General features: G+C 35.1%; 3 protein-coding genes across 8 annotated transcripts in view; 2 read left to right on the top strand and 1 right to left on the bottom strand.

Annotated features, from left to right (window-relative positions):
- The window catches only part of galnt16 (UDP-N-acetyl-alpha-D-galactosamine:polypeptide N-acetylgalactosaminyltransferase 16), a 56,837-nt gene extending 44,536 nt beyond the window's left edge, over positions 1-12,301 (top strand). The window contains exons 10-15 of the mRNA XM_051133237.1: positions 197-323; positions 413-505; positions 1,295-1,378; positions 1,511-1,634; positions 5,461-5,577; positions 11,148-12,301. Of these exons, the coding sequence (XP_050989194.1) occupies positions 197-323; positions 413-505; positions 1,295-1,378; positions 1,511-1,634; positions 5,461-5,577; positions 11,148-11,291 (689 nt within the window). The 3' untranslated portion in view covers positions 11,292-12,301. The remainder of the gene's footprint in view (positions 1-196; positions 324-412; positions 506-1,294; positions 1,379-1,510; positions 1,635-5,460; positions 5,578-11,147) is intronic.
- The window catches only part of nol10 (nucleolar protein 10), a 327,975-nt gene that overhangs the window by 163,752 nt on the left and 143,804 nt on the right, over positions 1-20,419 (bottom strand). The window lies entirely within an intron of this gene.
- The window catches only part of numb (NUMB endocytic adaptor protein), a 60,832-nt gene continuing 56,468 nt past the window's right edge, over positions 16,056-20,419 (top strand). For all 6 annotated transcript variants that reach the window (XM_051133231.1, XM_051133233.1, XM_051133230.1 and 3 more), the window contains exon 1: positions 16,056-16,305. The gene's annotated coding sequence lies outside the window, so the exon portion shown is untranslated. The remainder of the gene's footprint in view (positions 16,306-20,419) is intronic.

Raw genomic sequence — 20,419 nt, 5'->3', positions numbered from 1 at the left:
AAACAACAAAATATCCTGTTTCTCGCAGTCGTGGCTGCCTAGGACAAAAAGATCTACAGGGAAGCCTGTGTTGCTTTTTATTGCTTTATCAAAGTGTTTTTTCCTATTTCAGAACAATATTTTAAATGTCTCTGTGTTTACTTCCATGCATAAATGTAATTCTTTCTATTTCCATCATCGTTCTCTTCCGTTGTAGAGCTGTCGTTCAGAGTGTGGATGTGTGGCGGCAGTCTCGAGATCCTGCCCTGCAGTCGCGTGGGCCACGTCTTCAGGAAACGCCATCCTTATGACTTCCCGGAGGGCAACGCACTCACCTACATCAAGTAAATTGGCTATTATGTATCTTATAATCATATGTTTTTCATTGGAGTGTGTGAATGAATGGCTGTTATGTTCTCTGTGTGTGTTGCAGGAACACGCGGAGAGCTGCTGAGGTCTGGATGGATGAGTATAAACAGTATTACTATGCGGCAAGACCGTCAGCGCAGGGCAAGGCCTTTGGGAGGTCAGTTGTCTCTTAAACTACTATACACAGTGTTTTTATGTAGCTCTGGTTACAGTGACATGATGGCATGTCTTTGACTAAGTTTACACACTGAACCAAATGTATTTTGAATACACAATATCCAGGTTTATATATTTATCTACTTTGCCCAAGATAAATTTCCTCTCTGGGACAAATAAAGTTTATCCTATTCTATCCTAAATAATTAATCATAAATTATGTCATGATTTTCTAATGCAGAAATCTGACCTTGTTTCATTTATGTATGAGTGAAAAATATGGATCACATATTCTATTATTTTAATCATGTTTATTATTTTGTTCATATTAAAACTGTGTAATCCAAATGGATGGACATTTTATGTGCAATTCAAATGCATCAATCTTAAATTAGGCCTAAATATGTTTTAAATGTATACATTTTAATATGATTCTTACACAATATTCCATAATCAATACAGTGCACAAGTAGTATGGACTATGGACTACTTTTATGGTTCTTTTTGGAGCTTGACGTCCCCTGGTCACTGTGTGCTGTCATTATATAGAAAGTAGCACAGTGAATATTGTACTAAACATCTCTTTCTTTCACTTTTGGGTGAAATACTTTGAACCCTTTAAAACTAAGTCTTGGCACTGGCACTGATTTCCTGATTCAATTCTAAATTCCCAACATCTTTGTTTTGTTTTGTTCGCATGTTTTTTAAAATAGATTTTTGGCCATTAAAGGTCATTTTTGTTTTGTTTTGTATTGTTAACCCCCTTCTTTCTCTCTGTCTCTCTGTACAGTATTGCGGATCGGCTTTCATTAAGACGGAAGTTGAACTGTAACTCTTTCCGCTGGTATCTTGAGAACGTTTATCCTGAACTCAAGTGAGTCACGTTCACTGGACTGTGTCTGGACTCTGATGGACTGCCAGACAAAACTGTATTTGAAGTGAATGCCATTTAACACTCTCAAGTCTGTTCTGAATGTGATTTGTCTTTATTGCTTGTGTTTGTCAGAATCCCAGAGCAGGAAGCAGCATACAGTCTCCTGAAACAGGGTGGCTTGTGTCTGGAGAGTCACGGCACAGATAGTCTGGGTCTGGCTGAGTGTAAGACCACGCCGAACATACCTGCCTCACAGGTGATGCTCTAACACAGTGTGTAGCATTTCAGTAACTTAACTACATTAGTAGCGTGGCAGTTTCGTTCTCAAAATAATCTAGTGTTTCAGTGAGTAAGAGTATAAACTAAGGCTTGGCATTGGCACTGGGTCCGTGTACGTTTTGATCATTTGTTTTTCAATTTAAAATTAAATAAGCAGAAACGAGAAAACAGCTCCTTTATTCGTTTTTTCGTTTGCTCAGAAAAAAACGAAAAAGCTACATTTCGGCTCAATTTCGGTAGAAAGCGGATAAATGACGGATAAAGTACAAATAGTTACAATTATTCAAACAATAAATTTAAGACTTCCAAGAACTTTACAGCTTTTGTCGCTTTGCTATTTCTTGTTTCTTTTAACATATGGTAGTGACCTATTTCAGTTTTAAAATGAGTATTTTTTTAAAATGATTTTTTTTTTCAACAAAATGATAGTCCTCTGACTGGGCTTTCTAATGTGCAACCTAACGCATTTCACAGAAATATTTATTTCAAAAATTTTAATCTGCACCCAGCCTGTTTTATTTTGCTTTATGGATTTAAGTCAGAGTGGTGAAGCTGCGGTACCCACTAGACAGCGCAAAAGCAGTCATAACTTTCCTTTTAGACATTATATGCTCAGTTTTGGGCAAACCATGGTTAGTGCAAATACTGTAATGAAAATCGGCTGAAGGTACCAAGGATGGAGAATATAATTTTACTGTACTGTACCATGGGAATGTTTCTTTTTGCCAGGATTTAAGTTATAAGTGTGCACAGCCCAGACGCTTAAGTAAAACGATGATAAATAGCTAACACTTAGGCTTTTAAAAAGTCGATGTTTTACTGTGTTCGGCCATCCACCGATTGGTCAGCTACTGGGTGGGCCCAGGAGGGAAAATATTAGCATTAAAAATAAACAATGTTTAAACTAAAAACTGCAATTGTATGCTGTATTATATATTTACACTGGATCACCAACTAAGTACAGTTTGTAAATTACAGTAAAAAAAAAAATCTTTCTTGACTTGACTCTCCAACCAAATGTAATGGAAGAAGCCAGTAACGTTATTATTTGCTCAACATGTAACCTGTAACACTGTGCATCAGTGATATTTTGATCTTTAATGTTTAATCATTATATCTTCCCCCATTGTTTGACCGAAACGTATTATTCGTTATTAACAAAACAAATAAGACGTCATGTAACACACATAGCCTAAATGAAAGACCTATGGATTTTTCCCTTTACTTTCAAACGAATAGGACTGCTTAGTTTTTGGATCATTATGAATTTAATGAAAACACAACAACAGTAAAACAGCACAAAAAACACTTGCTTATATTAAACAAAATTTTATCAACAAAACAATTAAGACGGATGACATGCAATAGGCCTATATCCTGTAACCTAATAAATCAAGGTATTTGGATTTTCCCCTTTAAAACGAACACACAGTTTATGGTTCATCATTATAATGTAAACAAACAAATGTACAATGTACAGCTTTAATGTAAAATTTTTACAACAACAAATGAACAAAGACAAACTCACTTATATTAAACAACACAATATAAGCTATAAATATTTTTATTAACAAAAGTTCTCTTGCACTTCTGCCTCCACTATCATTCTGTCAGTGATTTCACTGCCCCACTCGTCTCGTCCACTGTTGCTCGTGCTGTATGAAGCGGACGATTGTGTGCTGTCCAGCTGAACTACATTGATATTATTTCTATAAAAATGCAAAATGACGGTGGGGCGGTGGGCAAGTAATTTTATTATTATTATTTTTTTTTAGGTCTTTGTTTATTAGTCTATATTTTATTGTAATTTATGTTATTGCCCCTGTTCGTTGTTCTAAAGATTGCAGTTAAAAAATAATGACATAAATAAATAAAGGTCTATTATTTTGTTTAATGGAACAGAGAAACAACGGATGACGTCACCGGTTCAGATTTGGTTGACCAATTGGCAGAAAGGGGCGTCTGGTGACCACCCACATGTGGAAAACGAATTTTGAAGTTTTCTACCAGTGAACCCAACATTTTTTTTAAAAAAATCGAGCCGAAATCTTGTTTTTTAGTTTTTCTGAACAAACGAAAAAACAAATAAAGGAGCCATTTTCTCGTTTCTGCTTGTTTCATTTCAAATTGAAAAACAAATGATCAAAACGTACACGGACCGCACTGATTTCCTGATTCGATTCTGATTCCCAAGATCTGTTTTGTTTTGTTCACATTATTTACAAAGCATTTTTTTAAATATATTTTCGGCCATTAAAAGTTTGTTCTTTTTGTTTTGTTTTGTTTTGTTTTGTTTTGTGAATTGTTCAGTTATGTCAACATGAATAAAAAATTCAATTACATAATTGTAATTATTGAAATTATTAGATAATTGCCTCATTGATACATGCATAATATGCTTTATTATTCCAAGACATGTTAACACTTTACAATTTGGTACACTAATATGCATTAATTGATGCTTAACTAATGCACAGATAATCATGAGTTAATGTATAACTCTACCTAACTAGACCATTTGTTAATGATTACTGCATCAGCAAAAAAAATTAACATTCTATATGATTCATAGATTAAGTAATCAATAAATTGTTATTAGTTAAATGTGTCATAATGTATTAATTCCCTCATAACATATAGTATTAATAGTGTAAATTTGTGTGTTTATTACCGCAATGGGTTGAAGCCATGGATTTCAACTTCCAGTTGTCTGCTTTATTAATCAATAGCTAAAGATTTGCAAAGGTATAATTATGTTATGACTTGAGGCACATGACAGACTAATTCAAAATCCATAACCACAATTACATATTACTAAACATTTAGTTAATATATTATTAGGGAATTAATACACTGTGACACATTTAACTAATAACACTATATTGATTACTTAATGTATGAATCATATAGAATGTTCATTAGTTGCTGATGCAGTAATTATTAATAAATGGTTTAGTTCTTCACGAGTTACCTACATTAACTTGTGATTATCTGTGCATTAGTTAAGCATTATTTAATGCATATTAGTGCACCCGTATTGTAAAGTGTTACCCAACACACTCCATGTTCACATTGTTCTCGCATTTGCATTTTTTTTATATATATATATTTTTGGCCACTAAAGGTCCTTGTTTTGTTTTGGGTTACACTTTATCATAAGATGACTTTGTTATAATGTAATTATATAATGAAATACTGAGTAATATTATTTAACAACAGAGCTTAATAATAGGGTTAGTTGCATATAATACATAATTTGCTGTTATTACTACAGTAAGTACATGTAACTTGTAAGAAGGACACTGTAAAACAAAACGTTACCTTGTTTTGTTTTGTTGTTTTTGTTTTGTTTTGTTTTTTAGATACCATGTCCACAGACCTGTTTCAATTGTTGCATAATTGTCTCGCTTTTGTTTTGTTATTTGAATTTTTCAGTAACCATGTCAATAGACGTATTTCATAATAGTTATTACATAACTGCCTCATTGATACATGTAAAATTTGCACCGCAATTGCGACATATTCCATATTCATTCATCCATATTTTTCGTTAAAGGTTAATATACCTGTACAAAGGTAATACAGTGTAGAAGGAGGAAGTAGATGAGAGAATTGTATTTGGAATGAAATGGGATTGTTTTGGAAGTAAATAACTATTATCAACTCAAAATACAAATAAATAAAGTCAAATATGTACTTACTTTGAATGTGACTGATGTACAAATTCTGATTTGCTATACATATCAAGCAGTGCTCTCCACCTGCATTACTCACCCAATCATTTGTCTGTTCTGCTTTCTCAGAAGTGGACTCTGATTGAACCACAGATCCGTCAGCATGACCTGTGTTTGGCCATCACAGCCTTCACTGCAGGGTCAAAGGTCAGACTGGAGCCCTGCAACATTAAAGAGTCCAGACAGGTGGGTGTACGTGTAACAGACACATGGGTTATTAGAGTTTTGATGACCTACTGAGAATGAATCACATGTAGGTTTGATGTCTGCTGGTTTCACAAGACTATTAAGCTCTATTCTGACAGCACTAGTTGTTTTTGTAAAAGCTAAGTGTTTCATAAAGCGATGTTCTGTTGCCATTTTAGGTTGAATGTTCAGAACGTTCAGTTTCATGTTTTTGCTCTTTCTCCTAATATCCCCCTCTCTCATTCTCTCAGTAATAATAGCTGCCATTGCTCTGAAACACAGCAGACAGGCTTACAGGCACAAACCCATATCTTCCCATAAGCCCACTGCATATGGTTCTACTCACAAACTTAGCTGGCTTGGCTTTTATCTTTTTTTCTCTTTTCCTCCATGTTTCATCAATCTGACCTCTGCTCCTGTCCACTTATTCATGCTCAGCGCATTTGTGATTATCTCCTGAAGTCAGAACATTCCTCACAATCAGATCCGATTGCTTAGAGAGAAGTTTAGCTGCCTTTGTCTTTGCTTCTTTTCATATGACGAGACCATTAGGAGATGGATTATTTATATAAAAAAATAGTTAAACATTAACTGACATGAAATATAAAAAACCTTAATCTTATTTTATTTCAGCTAGTTGACAAGGCAAGGTATTTCTCATTTGCATTATTCATTTATTTAATATACTAAAATAACTAAAATGACAACAACAACAAAAAACTCCAAATTTAAATTAAAACAGAAAATATAAATTAATTGATTACATGGATAATGTCCATTATAATTGCAATACGCCCCATTATTTTCATGTGTCCATTTTTTTTTTTTTTGGTCATTCAAGGTTAACATATCTTTACAAAGCTAATGTAATGTAGTTAGAGGTAGGAGACGAGATCATTTTGTTCAGAATTAAAAGGAATTCAGAAATAAATAAAATCTAATTCAAAATATGATAAAAAACAGTAATAGTATTTCAGTGATACTAAAATAAGGCTCTCACTAGCAGTGTTGGGGAAAGTTACTTTTAAAAGTAATGCATTACAATACTGAGTTACTCCTTAAAAAAGTAACTAATTACGTTAGTTACTTTTTATGGAAAGTAATACGTTACTTTACTTTTGCGTTACTTTTTAAATCTGGGCAGGGTTGCTTGTTTGTTTTTAATATAAAAAGTTCTATTTTGGCAAATGTAAAAGCCTTTTCACACCAAAAGCCCCAGGCTTTGAGAAAAGTAAATTCATGTCTGTACAGTAGACCGCAGATTAGTATGGTTGAATTGGATCATCGAAAGTCGGCAGCAAAGACATTGGTTAATAAAATGGGATTAAATGCATAAAGGATATTTGTATTATTTAACATATATTCGGAGTTGAATTTCTGAATCTGTTTTTTGTGAGTGAGATGAATTTATGCATGTTCACATTTATTCTAAAACTAACGTCTTACTCCCGATTTCTCTCAACATGCAGAAAGGAGAGCTTTTAATCAATAAATGGGGGGGGGGGGGTAACTGGAGTTTCTTTTTTTGAAAAAAGTAACTCAGATATTTTCTTGTCAATTAAAAAGAAATTCGTTTACTTTACTAGTTACTTGGAAAAAGTAATAATATTACGTAACTCGCGTTACCAACACTGCTCACTAGTAATCAGTGCTTATGTGGCTTAAAGTGGCTGAGTATGCAGATTGTCTACAGTCAGTCACAAGTTTACATTTCAGTTAAGATGCTGCCTATGTAGGCAGTACTTCGTGAAACGACTCACTAGGGTTTGGAACAGAGCTATTCGGCACTGAGATCATCGCTCTCCTGAATGAAACCTGCCACGCTTCCAGCAAACACACACGCACACACAGGATATTACAGTATATATCAAGCCTTCTGAATTCAAACTCACTGACCTCACTCTAAAGCAGCCACACAAAATGAGACATGCCCTTGGCTACATTTTGCTGCTTTCATTTTATTGTATAGTTGCTTTGCAGCATTGTTAGAAAGATGTGTTTTATGTTGTTTTTCTATATGTTTACAGTTCACAGTCATTCTGTTTTTTGTAGCATTTGTCTCTGTTCAGAATGAAAGTGTTATTTAGCCTTTTTTGCTCCAATTTTTTGTAAAAATGTTCTAAGAGTGACTGATGTTAAAAATCATAGTTACTGATAATAGTAGGTGACAAACAGTGTTGGGAAGGTTACTTTGGAAATGTAATAGGTTACAGATTACAAGTTACTCTATTTAAAATGTAATAAGTAGTGTAACTTTTCAATTACTTTATAAAAGTAATGTAACATTACATTTGATCACTTTCTGATTACTTTTCTACATTTCTGATATTTTCAGCTGTTAATCATTTTGAAACATTTAAACCAGGCAGAATAACCTTACAGTAGCACTCAGCACTGATTACTGTCAGACTTTCAAAATCCTTTAGCACTTGAATTAAGATTATAATAAGTAAGGAATAATATACATCTTTATTTTGTGATAACAACTGGCTGGATGTATACTATCCCACTTATAACACAGCTGCTTGCCACAAAAGTAAATAATCAGACATGAAACACTGGTCTTAGTTGAAATATTTGAACGCAAAGCTTCCACAAATAACATATCTTGGAATGTCATGACTGTCCAATCAGAATCAAGCGTTCCACAGAGCCGTGTAATAATTTAATTTAAAGCACAGCCACACCAATTCAGACTTGCCACCTCTTATTTACTTTGAGATCATTCTGAGGTTAAATACAGATTTGAAATCATAACAAGAAATAGTTTAATAGCTATGATACTGGTTTTAAAATCAAATGGTTGCATAAATATGACAGGAAACACTGGCATCTAACAATGCCTTGGAAGAAAAAAAAAATCTTAAAAAATAAAGTATGCATAAACCCAAATAGGAAATGAAACATTTAAGAATAAGCATGTCAGCTCAAATGAGACACCAATGTTTCAGGAGTTTAAGACACAGAATAGGACACATCGTCGTCTTAGAATTATAAGGTTCTATCTGCATTCTGAGCACTTTTGAGATATTGAGCTTCAAAGTTTTTCATTCATAGACTTCAGTAGATAGAACCATTTTTTGTTTTCCAAAAAAAAGGCCCAAAATGTACACAGCTTACAAAAGAAACATCACATAATGTAAATAAGTGAACTGAATAAGAATATGTGAATAACTCAACTCCTGAAACATTGGTGTCTCATTTTAGAAAAGTCACAATGCAATTTTGGAAAGAAGTCAATTAAATCTGTATGTGGGTGTGTGTGTGTGAAAAAAAACAGATGTAACCCCCTTTGTAATCATTAACATTTTCAAAAGTAACTGTAATTTAATTACACATTTTTTCTTAGTAACTGTAACTAATTACAGTTACATTTATTTTGTAATGAAATTACGTAATTCCGTTACATGTAACTAGTTACTCCCCAACAATGTAGTAGGTTATGCAAGTTACTCCATGCATATAGAATGAAATTGCTCAGATTCTTCTTCTTCTTCTTCTTCTCTAAAATGAATTTTTGCATTTTTGAGGGCCTAAACAACTTTTCACACACGGCAAAAGTGGTGAAAACTTACATCTGATATGGGTTTCAGAAGTGGGTGTGGCAAAATGGCCCAATAGCACCACCTATAAACTTTCAACGAAGTGCCCCTCAAGCTATGTTTCTCACAAATTTTGGTAAACACATAACACGCCAATACCTACAAATAAAGGTCCCCCGGTATGAAAACAGGAAGTCTGTTATTTTGAAGTTTTGTTGTGCTGTTATTGCCATTTCAGGCGTTGTATTTTAACAAACTCGTCCTAGAGATTTAAACAGATCAACACCAAATTTGGTCAGTCTAATCTAAAGCCCTTTGTGACATTAAATTGCAAAGATCTTGAATTTTTGTTGAATGGCGTGTCCGTAGCGGCCTGACAAACTTCAGTGTTTTGCTATGAAAAAGGAAGTTGTTATAATTCAGGCATACAATGTCAGAATCAGAAGAATCAGAATTAGCTTTATTCGTGAGGTGTGAGCAAACACACAAGGAATTTGCTGTGTTTTTTTTTTTTTTTTTTTTAAGGTGCTCCTGGTACGTACATGCATACATACATATCTGACATGAGAACAGAAAGACATTTAAATAAACACTTTAAATAATAATGTGTATGAATCTGGAACAGAAGATTTATGTACAGATTTGTGCATTATTTACTCTATATACAGCTGTATAAATAAAGAGATGTGCATATGTATTTACATAATAATGTCCGATCTGCACCAAAAATTCACGTTCGGTAAGAGTCCTGTCCTGAACACATGCCCATGACCACATTCAGTCATGACATCAACATTATATGTGGTCAGTCTACTCTAAAGGCCTTAGCAATGTTAAATTCCGAAGATCTTGAGTTTTTGTTAAAGAGTGTGTGTGTGGCGGCCTGACAATGTTTTGCCAGGGGAGTAGAAGGTGTTGTAGCTCAGCCATACAATGTCCGATCTGCCCCAAACTTGTGTTGGCCTGAACACATCTAAAGGCCAATATTCTGTTATAATCATAGCGCCACCTGCTGGCAACAGGAAATGACTTGTTTTACACTAAACATGCAATGTCCAATCTGCACCAGATTTCATGTTTGGTAATAGTCCTGGCCAGAAGACATCCAAAAGTCAATATTCAGTTATAATCATATAGCACCACCTGTTGGCAACGGGATACGTCATGCTTTGACTCAAACATACCATGTTCAATCTGCATCAAACTTCATATGTTTGATAAAAGTTCTGGCCTGAAGACATCTACATGCCAATATCCAGTTACAGTCATGACGCCACCACCTGGCAGGAGGTTTGGCACATATAAATGAATATGACATATTCCTTCTATATTTACCACTTTAACTGAATATTGCTCAACGTTCGCTGTTTTCCTAAAGCCACTGGGTGGTGGTGAGCTCGGGTGTGAGGACCCTTTCAATGCTGCTTGCAGCTTTAATTTGAATTATAATTTATTTTAGCACTGTAATTTTAGTTGATGTTTTTGTTGTGTTTTTATCATTTGTATTAGTTTTTCTTTAAAATTGTCTAAAGTATTTATTCATTTTTATTTTATTAGTTTTAGTTTATATAGTTTTAATTCCACCCACACTAAATTAAAATGAGACATGTTTTAGCAGCTAGTTGAAATAAAATAACTCTAAGTGTTTTCATTCATCCATCCATCCATCCATCCATTCATTCATTCATTCATTCATTTCAAATAATGAAAGTATTTTGTTTTAGTTAATGATAATAACCCTGGTTGAAAATAAATTCACTCTATAAACTCTATTCAGACATGCCTCAAATTCTGGTAACAGGATTGCAAAAACTGCATGTGTAAATGTAAAATAAAACACATAATATTTACTTGGACCTTTAACTAATACTGTCTTGAGTTCAAGAAGAAGAGCAATTCTTATACCCTTATTCTGTACTTTTTTTGTGGAAAGTGCCATCTGTGGGAAGATTGTCTACAGCATTTGTATGTGTTACTGCTTCACTATAAATGTAATTAACCCATCTATTTTTCTTTATCACTTTGTAGAAATGGAAGCCCAGAGGTCCAGCACTCCAGCACATGATCAGCGGCTTGTGTCTTGATAGCCAGCCTCCTTCAGGCCCACCGCTCATTGCACAGTGCCGCCCCCAGGTGGCCAGCCAATCCTGGGAGCCGCAGCTGGTCACCTGACTCTGAGAGCTGACAGGGAAGGTGGGGAAAGGGGAGGAGTTTAGTCAGGTTGCTGAGCTCGAGGTGCTGCAGGAGCCAGAGGAAAACATTTGCACACTGTTTTAGTTGAAGGTGCTGCTCTCAAACCAATCGAACATGACCATGTCCAAAACATCTGACCTCATATCTTTAGCGTGGAGGAGCTGGAGAGGGAGAAGCTACATTTTGCCTGCCAAATAGAAGCCTGAAGGGCGTCGTAACAACTCGTTTTCAGACATGGCCATGGAATTCACACGGCATGGTTTTGTCAGTTGACAGGAGTGCTTTGTGACATTTTGGGTTATTTTTCTGAATGTTGCGTTAAGGACTCAGACAGCAGGAAAAAAAAGAGATGTATATAAATGCCTTTTACTACCTTTCCGACCCATAACCTGTATATTCCCTCATTCCCACTGAGACTGTGGTGTTTGCAGCATAGGCTTCAATAGCTGTTCTCATGAAGGTCTGAGTTGTTGTTTTCTATCACTGTGGAAGGTTTACGTTTGATCAGTATTAGATTGGGATGAAGTGCAATGCCTCGAGAAGAATCTGTATATACAGTGGAAACTGTCAGCTTTAAGACGACAGTCAAAGATTAGCAGTAGTTCGCTGGCTTACTTGAAGATTTTGAAAGAAGGACAGAAAATGGCTCCAGAGAAAGCCACTAATCCCACGGCTAACATCACAGTGAAAAAACCTAATGTTTTAGCAAAAAAGCATTGAGATGTCAACTTAAATGAGGTGTAAAGCACTTTTAATGAGCTATTATTCTGCATGGAACTGTACATCTGCACAATGAAAAGGCATCTGCGAACATGTCAAGCCCAAAGACTGTTTTTCCTCTGTCTTATTTGTTTGCCTTTTGAAACTTTGTATTTACTTGAAGCAAAACCATTTTTCATTTTGAACATGTGCTAGGAAGGTTATGTTGTTTGAAAAATAAAGATTACACAAAAACTCACTGCAGCACTTTCTTAAACAGCTCATGTGGACTTTTGACTGATTCTTGATGTGATCGCAGGCAGCAAAACAAAGATGATAATGGACCAATTTGATTTAATATCTATGTATATATTTATTTATTTATTCATTAAATGTTACAGATTTATGTAGCAAATTAGAATAGATAAAATGACCAAATATATTTTAATCTTGTTAATAAATGTGTAAAAGTATGGTATTTGTGGTAAAAGGTCATTGAGGTTAAAGACACAACAACTGACATGATAAATAAATGGCTGACTTTTCAATTTGTTGGCATGACATGGTTAGATTCAGGTAATTAATGTTATTTGTGAAGCTGGGAGTCCAAATTTGAGATAATCGCCATATTTGTGACCCTGGACCACAAAACCAGTCTTAAGTCGCTGGGGTATATTTGTAGCAATAGCCTAAAATAAATTGTATGGGTCAAAATTATAGATTTTTTTTTTATGCCAAAAAACATTAGGAAATTAAGTAAAGATCATGTTCCATGAAGATATTTAGTAAAATTCCTACTGTAAATATATGAAAACATAATTTTTGATTAGTAATATGCATTGCTAAGAACTTTATTTGGACAACTTTAAAGGCCATTTTCTCAATATTTTGATTTTTTTGCACCTTCAAATTCCATATATTTAAATAGCTGTATCTCGGCCAAATATTGTCCTATCCTAACAAACCATACATCATTGGAAAGGTTATTTATTCAGCTTTCAGACTGTGTACAAATCTCAAACCATCATATTTAAAAATGTACCCTGAATCTGGTTTTATAATCCTTTAATTTATAAAACCATCATATTTAAAAATATATGAATCATTTATATAATTTTTAAACAAAACAAACCACTTTTACGATTAATTTTGCGACTAGATCTATCAGTGTTCAATTAAATCATATTTTTCTGCAATCATACACTACACGGGGGTAGTGAATAACACATTTTTTATTAAGGTGTGCCTTTTGCCCTGTTGTTCCCTATTAGACCAGATTTACAAGTGCATTCAGTGTTACCAAAATATTCAGGGGAATTGAGATCTCTGACATCCCTTAAAAGCCATGATAATACATTTTATTGAACATATTAGTTATTTATTATAAAAAATATATTAAAAGTGTTATTTAACATAATGTGTCTATTTTTTTAGACACATAAAAGATAAAAGAGCATGTGAAAAGAACTTTAATATATATATTAAAATAAGCATTTCTTTCTGGCTACTTTGTATAGATTTCTATGTAAGTACTGGTACTTCTGATTGGGCTGAGGCAGAAATTTAGCGAGTTTGAAGTAAAAGTATTTAATGGATGTATACTATGTGTCAGGAGCATTCAGTCAGTATCATTATCTCATTTTTGACCGAGATGGCTTTTAGCTGGTTTTGCATCTGAACTCTTCATATATATATTTGACATATTTGTTGATGTGATTGAATTGATATAATTATGATTGAAAAACCGCGATACTGGCATTTAAATTTGACTGAACAACTAAATTACAAATTTCACATGATTTTGAATAAACTTGCTAGACCCAAGATTTATGAAGCACTCATAACAGCTTACCTAAACGCACCTAAAATCAATGCATATATTTATTTTATTTATCAGATTTATTTAGTTGATTTGATTTTGATTAAAACTTCATACAACAGAAGAAAAATAGCTCACTAACCTTAAAAATTACTTAACCAGTAAAAACAAACAAACAAACAAACAAACAAACAAAAACCTCCTGCCACAACCTCTCCTAATATTTATTGATCAGACATTTTTTTTAAAGAATAACAATGAAAATTATGAATCAGCAACAACAACACAGGTTAAAAGGTAGTCAGTGTGTGCATTTTACGCTAAATAGGGAAGCAAAAGAAAGTGTTTTCAATGTGCTGGGTCACTAACTGTCAGTGTGGCAGCTTTGAATTTTACACAAGACAAGTATAGCCTATTTAATTTGCATTTACAGTAGTAGATATTTATGTGTCAGAAGGTAGCTTATGGTTATAAAATAGACAGTAATAAAATTACGAATGTGAATAAGGCAGTAGTCAAAAGTACTGTTGTAACATACTGTAATAATACCTCAAATTGCGCACTGCATTATTTACGGTAGTAGGCTATAATGCAGTGGCTGCGCTTCACTAAGCGACCACCAGTTGTCAGGCCTTCATCACAAATACTCATTTCACTTTGTCAAAACAGGCGTTTTAACAACAGATTCAAATTTCACGATCAGACATTTATAGAATAGATAACATAACATTTGAATTATTAATTCACATTAATTATATTCACAAATATGTTGAAGGAAATAGTTTTTATATAATAACCTAGCAATAACATAATGACAACAGCAGAAAAAAATCATTCTCTCTTTGTACTCATATATGTATGCTTCTTGTTCATGACTTCTATTCCAGTCAGTAAACGGTGTCCCTCCCTAAAGTTCTTGCAGTCTGTGGACATGTTGATGTTTTGGCATTTAAAGGTCAACACTAGGGCATTGTGACTTATGGATCAAATGTGCCTCACCAGCAGCTCACTATTACATACCTGAAAGTATGTGCACACGTTCAGGACTGATATCACAAACAAATTAGCACTGTGATCCTTATACCTTCTCTTTTCATAAAAGATTGAGGGCAGTGAATGAGCTCGGTCACATAATGAGGGCAGCGGGTGAGAGACAGGTGAGTGCTATGAGATAAACGGGCCCTTGTCTTCACAGCAGAGCAGGCTTGACAGCTTTGTAGAGCTGCGTGAGCATTCCATGCATTCCTCATTGAGCTCTGCTGCGCCTGCCGCCGTCCATGCCATGAAGACCAGACTTATTCTGAAGAACTGCTGTTATACTGCCACATCCTCTTTTGAAAGAGGTGTGTGCAATCCCTGCATTTCATTTTGTGTGTTTCTGATTCAACCGGAATTCAAAAAGTAGTAGTCTGCAAATCTTTGCTTTTTTACTGTCTATTTGAATTGGCTGACACTGCAAGCAAATGACATATGGACTCATTTTGAGTTCAGATAATATATTCATTTTCTATACCAGGATACCAAAGTGTTAAACTATTATACATCTGAACACTCTTGAAAAACAAAGACAAAAACTATTTCAGCCAGCATGTTAGTTATTGGCCATAACAAAATTATTGTTAAAATACAACTAATGTTTCAAAACAAGCAAAACATTTTGAAATTGAAAGAAGGAATACTTGTGAAAAAAAAGTGAAAAAAATAAAATAAATAAAAAAAAATAATAATAATAATAATAAAGTATTATTATTAATATAGTAAAATACATTTAATTTAAATTAGAATGCTAAAAAGAAGGACAAAATTTTCCCTAACCTCTAGAATCACAAAATAACATTTGAAATTAACAACATTAATTATTTTTTTAAGTATTGTTTAAATAGCATACATGCAGTTTTTATGACTTTGTATTCATTGTGAATCACCATAGGGTTTCATCATAAGGTAATTAAGGAACTACAGAAATATTTTTAACTATACTTTTATGACTTTTTTATTTTGTTTTATTTGTACATCATGTAATTTATCCTATTTTACGTACACAACTTCTCTAAGTTGCAGCCCTACAGCACTCCGTATAAGTACACACACGCCCACTTAATTAATATGTATGTTAATATGTATATTAATTGGCTGGTATCTTGAACGCCCCTCCCAGACTGATTGTTTATGTTGTGAATAATTAATGAGAGCTCGTGTCAGACTATGACCCCGCCCAGCGCAGATCAGCGCCTGACGGCTGCCTGAACCCGGCGACCAGTCAGTCAGGACTCAGGATCGGGAGGCACACACACATTTATACATATTCATACATATATACAGACAGACAGGTGAAGAGTTCCAGTAGGATCCATCCACATTTTTGGGAATATAATATTTTATTTTCCTGATCGTGTAAATCTCCGAATCTCTCTGATCGGGTTCACTCACTACATCTGTGGATACGAGCAGTTCATCTGACCCGCCGCTGAACAGGTGAGTCGATTCACCTTTACCTAGCTATCTGAACTGACACGCTGATGAAGATGACAGTCGGGTTAATGATGTTATAACAACAGAAGTGATAATTATAATAAGGACGGTTGATGATGTTGTTGTTAGCCAGCTAACGAGCTAACTGACTGTTTGACTTTGAGTTCAAAACGTAGCATCCGGCTAAGTCAGCTGCCAAACAGACCTTAGCGAGATAAAATGACTCATACTGATGTTTTGTGTGAAGAAAACAGTTTGCTGACTGCCTTGTGTGTTTCGTTTCGAGGGTTAAGCTTTGGTTAACCGGTTTGTGGGTTCGGCTGTTTGCTGAAGAGTTGCTAGCACAGCTAGCCGGTTAGCAGCTCACCTGCCACTGATTTACAACGCTTAAGCAATAAGTACTCCATTTCACTATCATATCGTGTATTCTGTTATTATGAACACCAGAGCACAGGAATATCCTAATGTAAGGAGTTTATTATTGGGTTAATGACATGTACCGAACTGTAAATTCTTCTGAACAAGCTGCTTGTTCATGATTAGTGCTGCTGATGTTAATGCTGGAGTTATTCAGCTTAGGGTGGCACAAGTCAGGAACTTAACGTCTTTTTATGACTTTGTAATCATCAGTTTGCTGCTACATCACTGTATCCAAGTGACTCTAAACAACCAGTGTTTGTAGCTGTCACACTCCAGAATGATGGTTTGGTGTGAGAGTGACTGCTCAGTGCTGATTATATCCTAGTTTACACAACAAATTAGTCTGACTCACATATATCTCCTAAGAGCATCATAGGTCAACCTGTCATTAACCCTGTAAAACAGTCCTAAGAATCTATTTATTTTTCTATGGAGCCTTTTATTGAACCTTTAGACAAGATATAAAGGAAATAACAGTTTATATATTGTTTTACATTTGATACATCAGGCTTTTATGTCTCATAATATGATACGTTAAGAGTATGGAGGGAAAAAAACACACCTCAGTTTCATTCAGAGGTAAAAACAGAGCAAAAATATGCAATTTGGAGCCAATGCTGATGTTTATGTGACCCAAAAAGATGACATTCTGATAACTTGTAATGTAAATCTATTTTTATTACAGTATAGAAGATGTAATATAAGTCATCACTCTATATCCAATAATATGTCCTAGTAAGATATTTAAATGCTTAGTTTTATGTATGTATGTGCATAAGTAAAGCATGTAGTAGAAGTTTTGATCATGTTGATCATTTAGAGATGGTGTAAATTTATTTATTAAGTATGATACAGTAGGCTTTTTACAGATTTAAGCTCATGACCTGTGGTTTTAGCGATAATCTCTGCCTTCATCTGCACTTTCTGATCACTTGCTAATTACACAAGGCTTATTGCCATATCAAAGTTCTGCCATAGTTAACATTTTTTTATAGTTAAATCGACAGGAATGCCTTCCAACCAATGTTGGATTTCCATTAAAAAGGAGCAGGTTATGTTGTAACATACATGTTCACCTAGACTGGTATGAGGGTTTGGCTTTTCTCAGAAGTGCGATTACATTCGGAAACGAGTGCATCCAGTTGATGAGTCATCAGAATGGGAGTTGCTGTCAGACTACACACTTATGAAGGGTTTTCTTGCGGGATGAAGTCATTTGTCATTTCCTTATAGAGGCTAGAGGCTTTGCCAAGATAGAAATCAAGAGGCTTCTCTTATCTGTTTACTCAGCTACCTTTGGTTCCAGCTGTCCTGGACTGCTCAGCGGTTAATCATTATCACATCCAAAACTCTGTACCCTGACCGGTGTGGCTCATTCGGGTATTGTTTTGATATGATTATACTCAAGGTTGTACAGTTTTGCATGTTTAACCCTAATAAAATGTGACTGTATAACTCATTTATTCCATTATAAGGCTTTTTGAAGTAGGTCGTACATTGTTCTCCTCACTGTTGTGGATGATTAGGCTCTCCCTCCATTCCTGTAATTTATGAGGGCTGCGTCTACTCCGTTTCAGATTCTCAGTTTTATAGCTGCGTGTAAAGAGAGGTCACAGCGCAGGTTGAATGGCTGTGACGTGAGCCGTGAGTTGCACTGAGATATTACTGCTGTTTCTGCACATGGACTTTGCCCTGGTATGTATCCAGTTCTCTGACTTAGTGCTGACATCACTTTCAATGACAGCACATTCATGAAATGTTGTCTGGGAATCCAGCCATACCCCTTTTTCACCAAAATGGTGCTGGGGTTTGGCCAGGGATCTGCGAATCTCCTTCAGAACCAGCTCACTCTAACTTTTGAAGAAACAGGCAGAGTTCGCAAACCCGCGCTCATGACTGCGCATTGGCTGCTCTAACCTGAAAAATAAGCCTTTTTTAACGATATTGGAGCATAGGAAACAACAATTATGATGCAGTTGTTGTCAGATTTCATTGGTGATTTCAAATATGAAATTTAATCGTAGGCTTGGTGAACCATTTTGGAGAGTTTTGTGTTTCCCCATTCAAAGAGATAGGAGTTGCACTTGCATGGCCTAGAGGCGTTTCAAAGATGGCCGCCGAGTGAAATGACTTGCCTTAAAGGGGTCATCGGATGCCTATTTTCCACAAGTTGGTATGAGTCTTTAGGGTCTTAGTGAAAAGTCTATAATATGCTTTGGTTAAAAATTCTCAATGGTAGTGTAAAATAACACCCTTTTTACCTTCAAAATGAGCTCTGCAAAAATCATCCCATTCTGAGGGATTGTTCCTTTAAATGCAAATGAGCTCTGCTTGCCCCGCCCCTTTCTGCTCTCTGTGGAGTGACCTGCTGCTCTGAGAGATTGTTTACTTTAGCCACATTTAGCATGTTTAGCCGCGAAACTTGCTAACTAGCACGTTATTAGGAAAGGTGATTGCAGAGATTCATTAAAAAAAACCCTTATTCTTACTTCTGCTGTAGGTGAAGCTGGATCACGAATGATTTGCGCGAACACAGACACATTTATGTAAATTGGAAAGTGCATTCCCTTCACAAACAAACGTAATCCACAGCATTTTCAGTGGCTCAGATGTCGGGAGTAAATGACGACCACTATGTTCATTATTACATCCAGCAGCACAACACCTCAATCGCTCAATCTGAGATATTCTTGTCTAACCTACAATCCTGCTCCGGCATCGAAACAATGGAGATTGGACTGTTACAGCAGATTTAAGGCTGGTCTGAGGTAAGACACTCATGTCAATCAACTATCATGGGAGCGGCCTCTGTCGGTGTGACGCTACACCAACAGGCATCTGAGAATGGCTCGATTTTTATCATTATAGGGTAGATTTGTACATACACTGCCAACACACATTAATGTTCAAACAGCATGTAAAAGTGAAGTTTGCATCCGATGACTCTTTAAAGGGACTTTGTTATTCTCCTCATTCTCCTTATCCACTCCTATGTAAAGCATGATGGGAACTGTAAATCCACTGCCCAATAAAAGCAGAAATTCAGTTTAAATTGCACAAGACATTACCTTGATGCAATTATCAACATAATTATTTCAACAGAACTCATCAAAATAATGTGTGCAACTCAAAAGGTTTAGTTGAATCCTTAAATTAGAATTTTTAACTTCTAACCATGCATTTAAGTAATAGGTCCTCTTTTTTCATTTAGATGGATAAAAAGATTTGCATTACTTTACAAATAGAAACGGGTTATCCATGGACTAAATGCATGTTATGCTATCAGCTGCTTCTGGTGTGCACAGCTTTGTTGATTTTAATACAGTCTGGTTTTGTTTTGTCTTGTTGTTTTGAAAGCATTAGATAGTAAGGAGACAGTCAAGCCCACCGGCCATTGGCTTCCTGATTCAAGACCTGCAGTTTTAAAGGAAAAGTTCACTTCCAGAACAAAAATTTACAGATAATGTACTCACCCCCTTGTCATCCAAGATGTTCATGTCTTTATTTCTTCAGCAGTAAAGAAATTGTTTTTTTTTTTTTTTTTGAGGGAAATTTTAGGATTTTGCTCTATATAATGGACTGATATGGTGCCCCGATTTTGAACTTCCAAAATGCAGTTTAAATATGGCTTCAAACGATACCTAATGCGGTTGTAAACGATCCCAACCGAGGAAGAAGGGTCTTATCTAGCGAAACA

This window comes from Labeo rohita, chromosome 17 (assembly GCF_022985175.1).
Source record: "Labeo rohita strain BAU-BD-2019 chromosome 17, IGBB_LRoh.1.0, whole genome shotgun sequence".
In the NCBI taxonomy this organism is placed as follows: domain Eukaryota; kingdom Metazoa; phylum Chordata; class Actinopteri; order Cypriniformes; family Cyprinidae; genus Labeo; species Labeo rohita.
The sequence above is the reverse complement of the archived record's forward strand: the minus strand, read 5'-3'. Positions and strand labels throughout refer to the sequence as shown.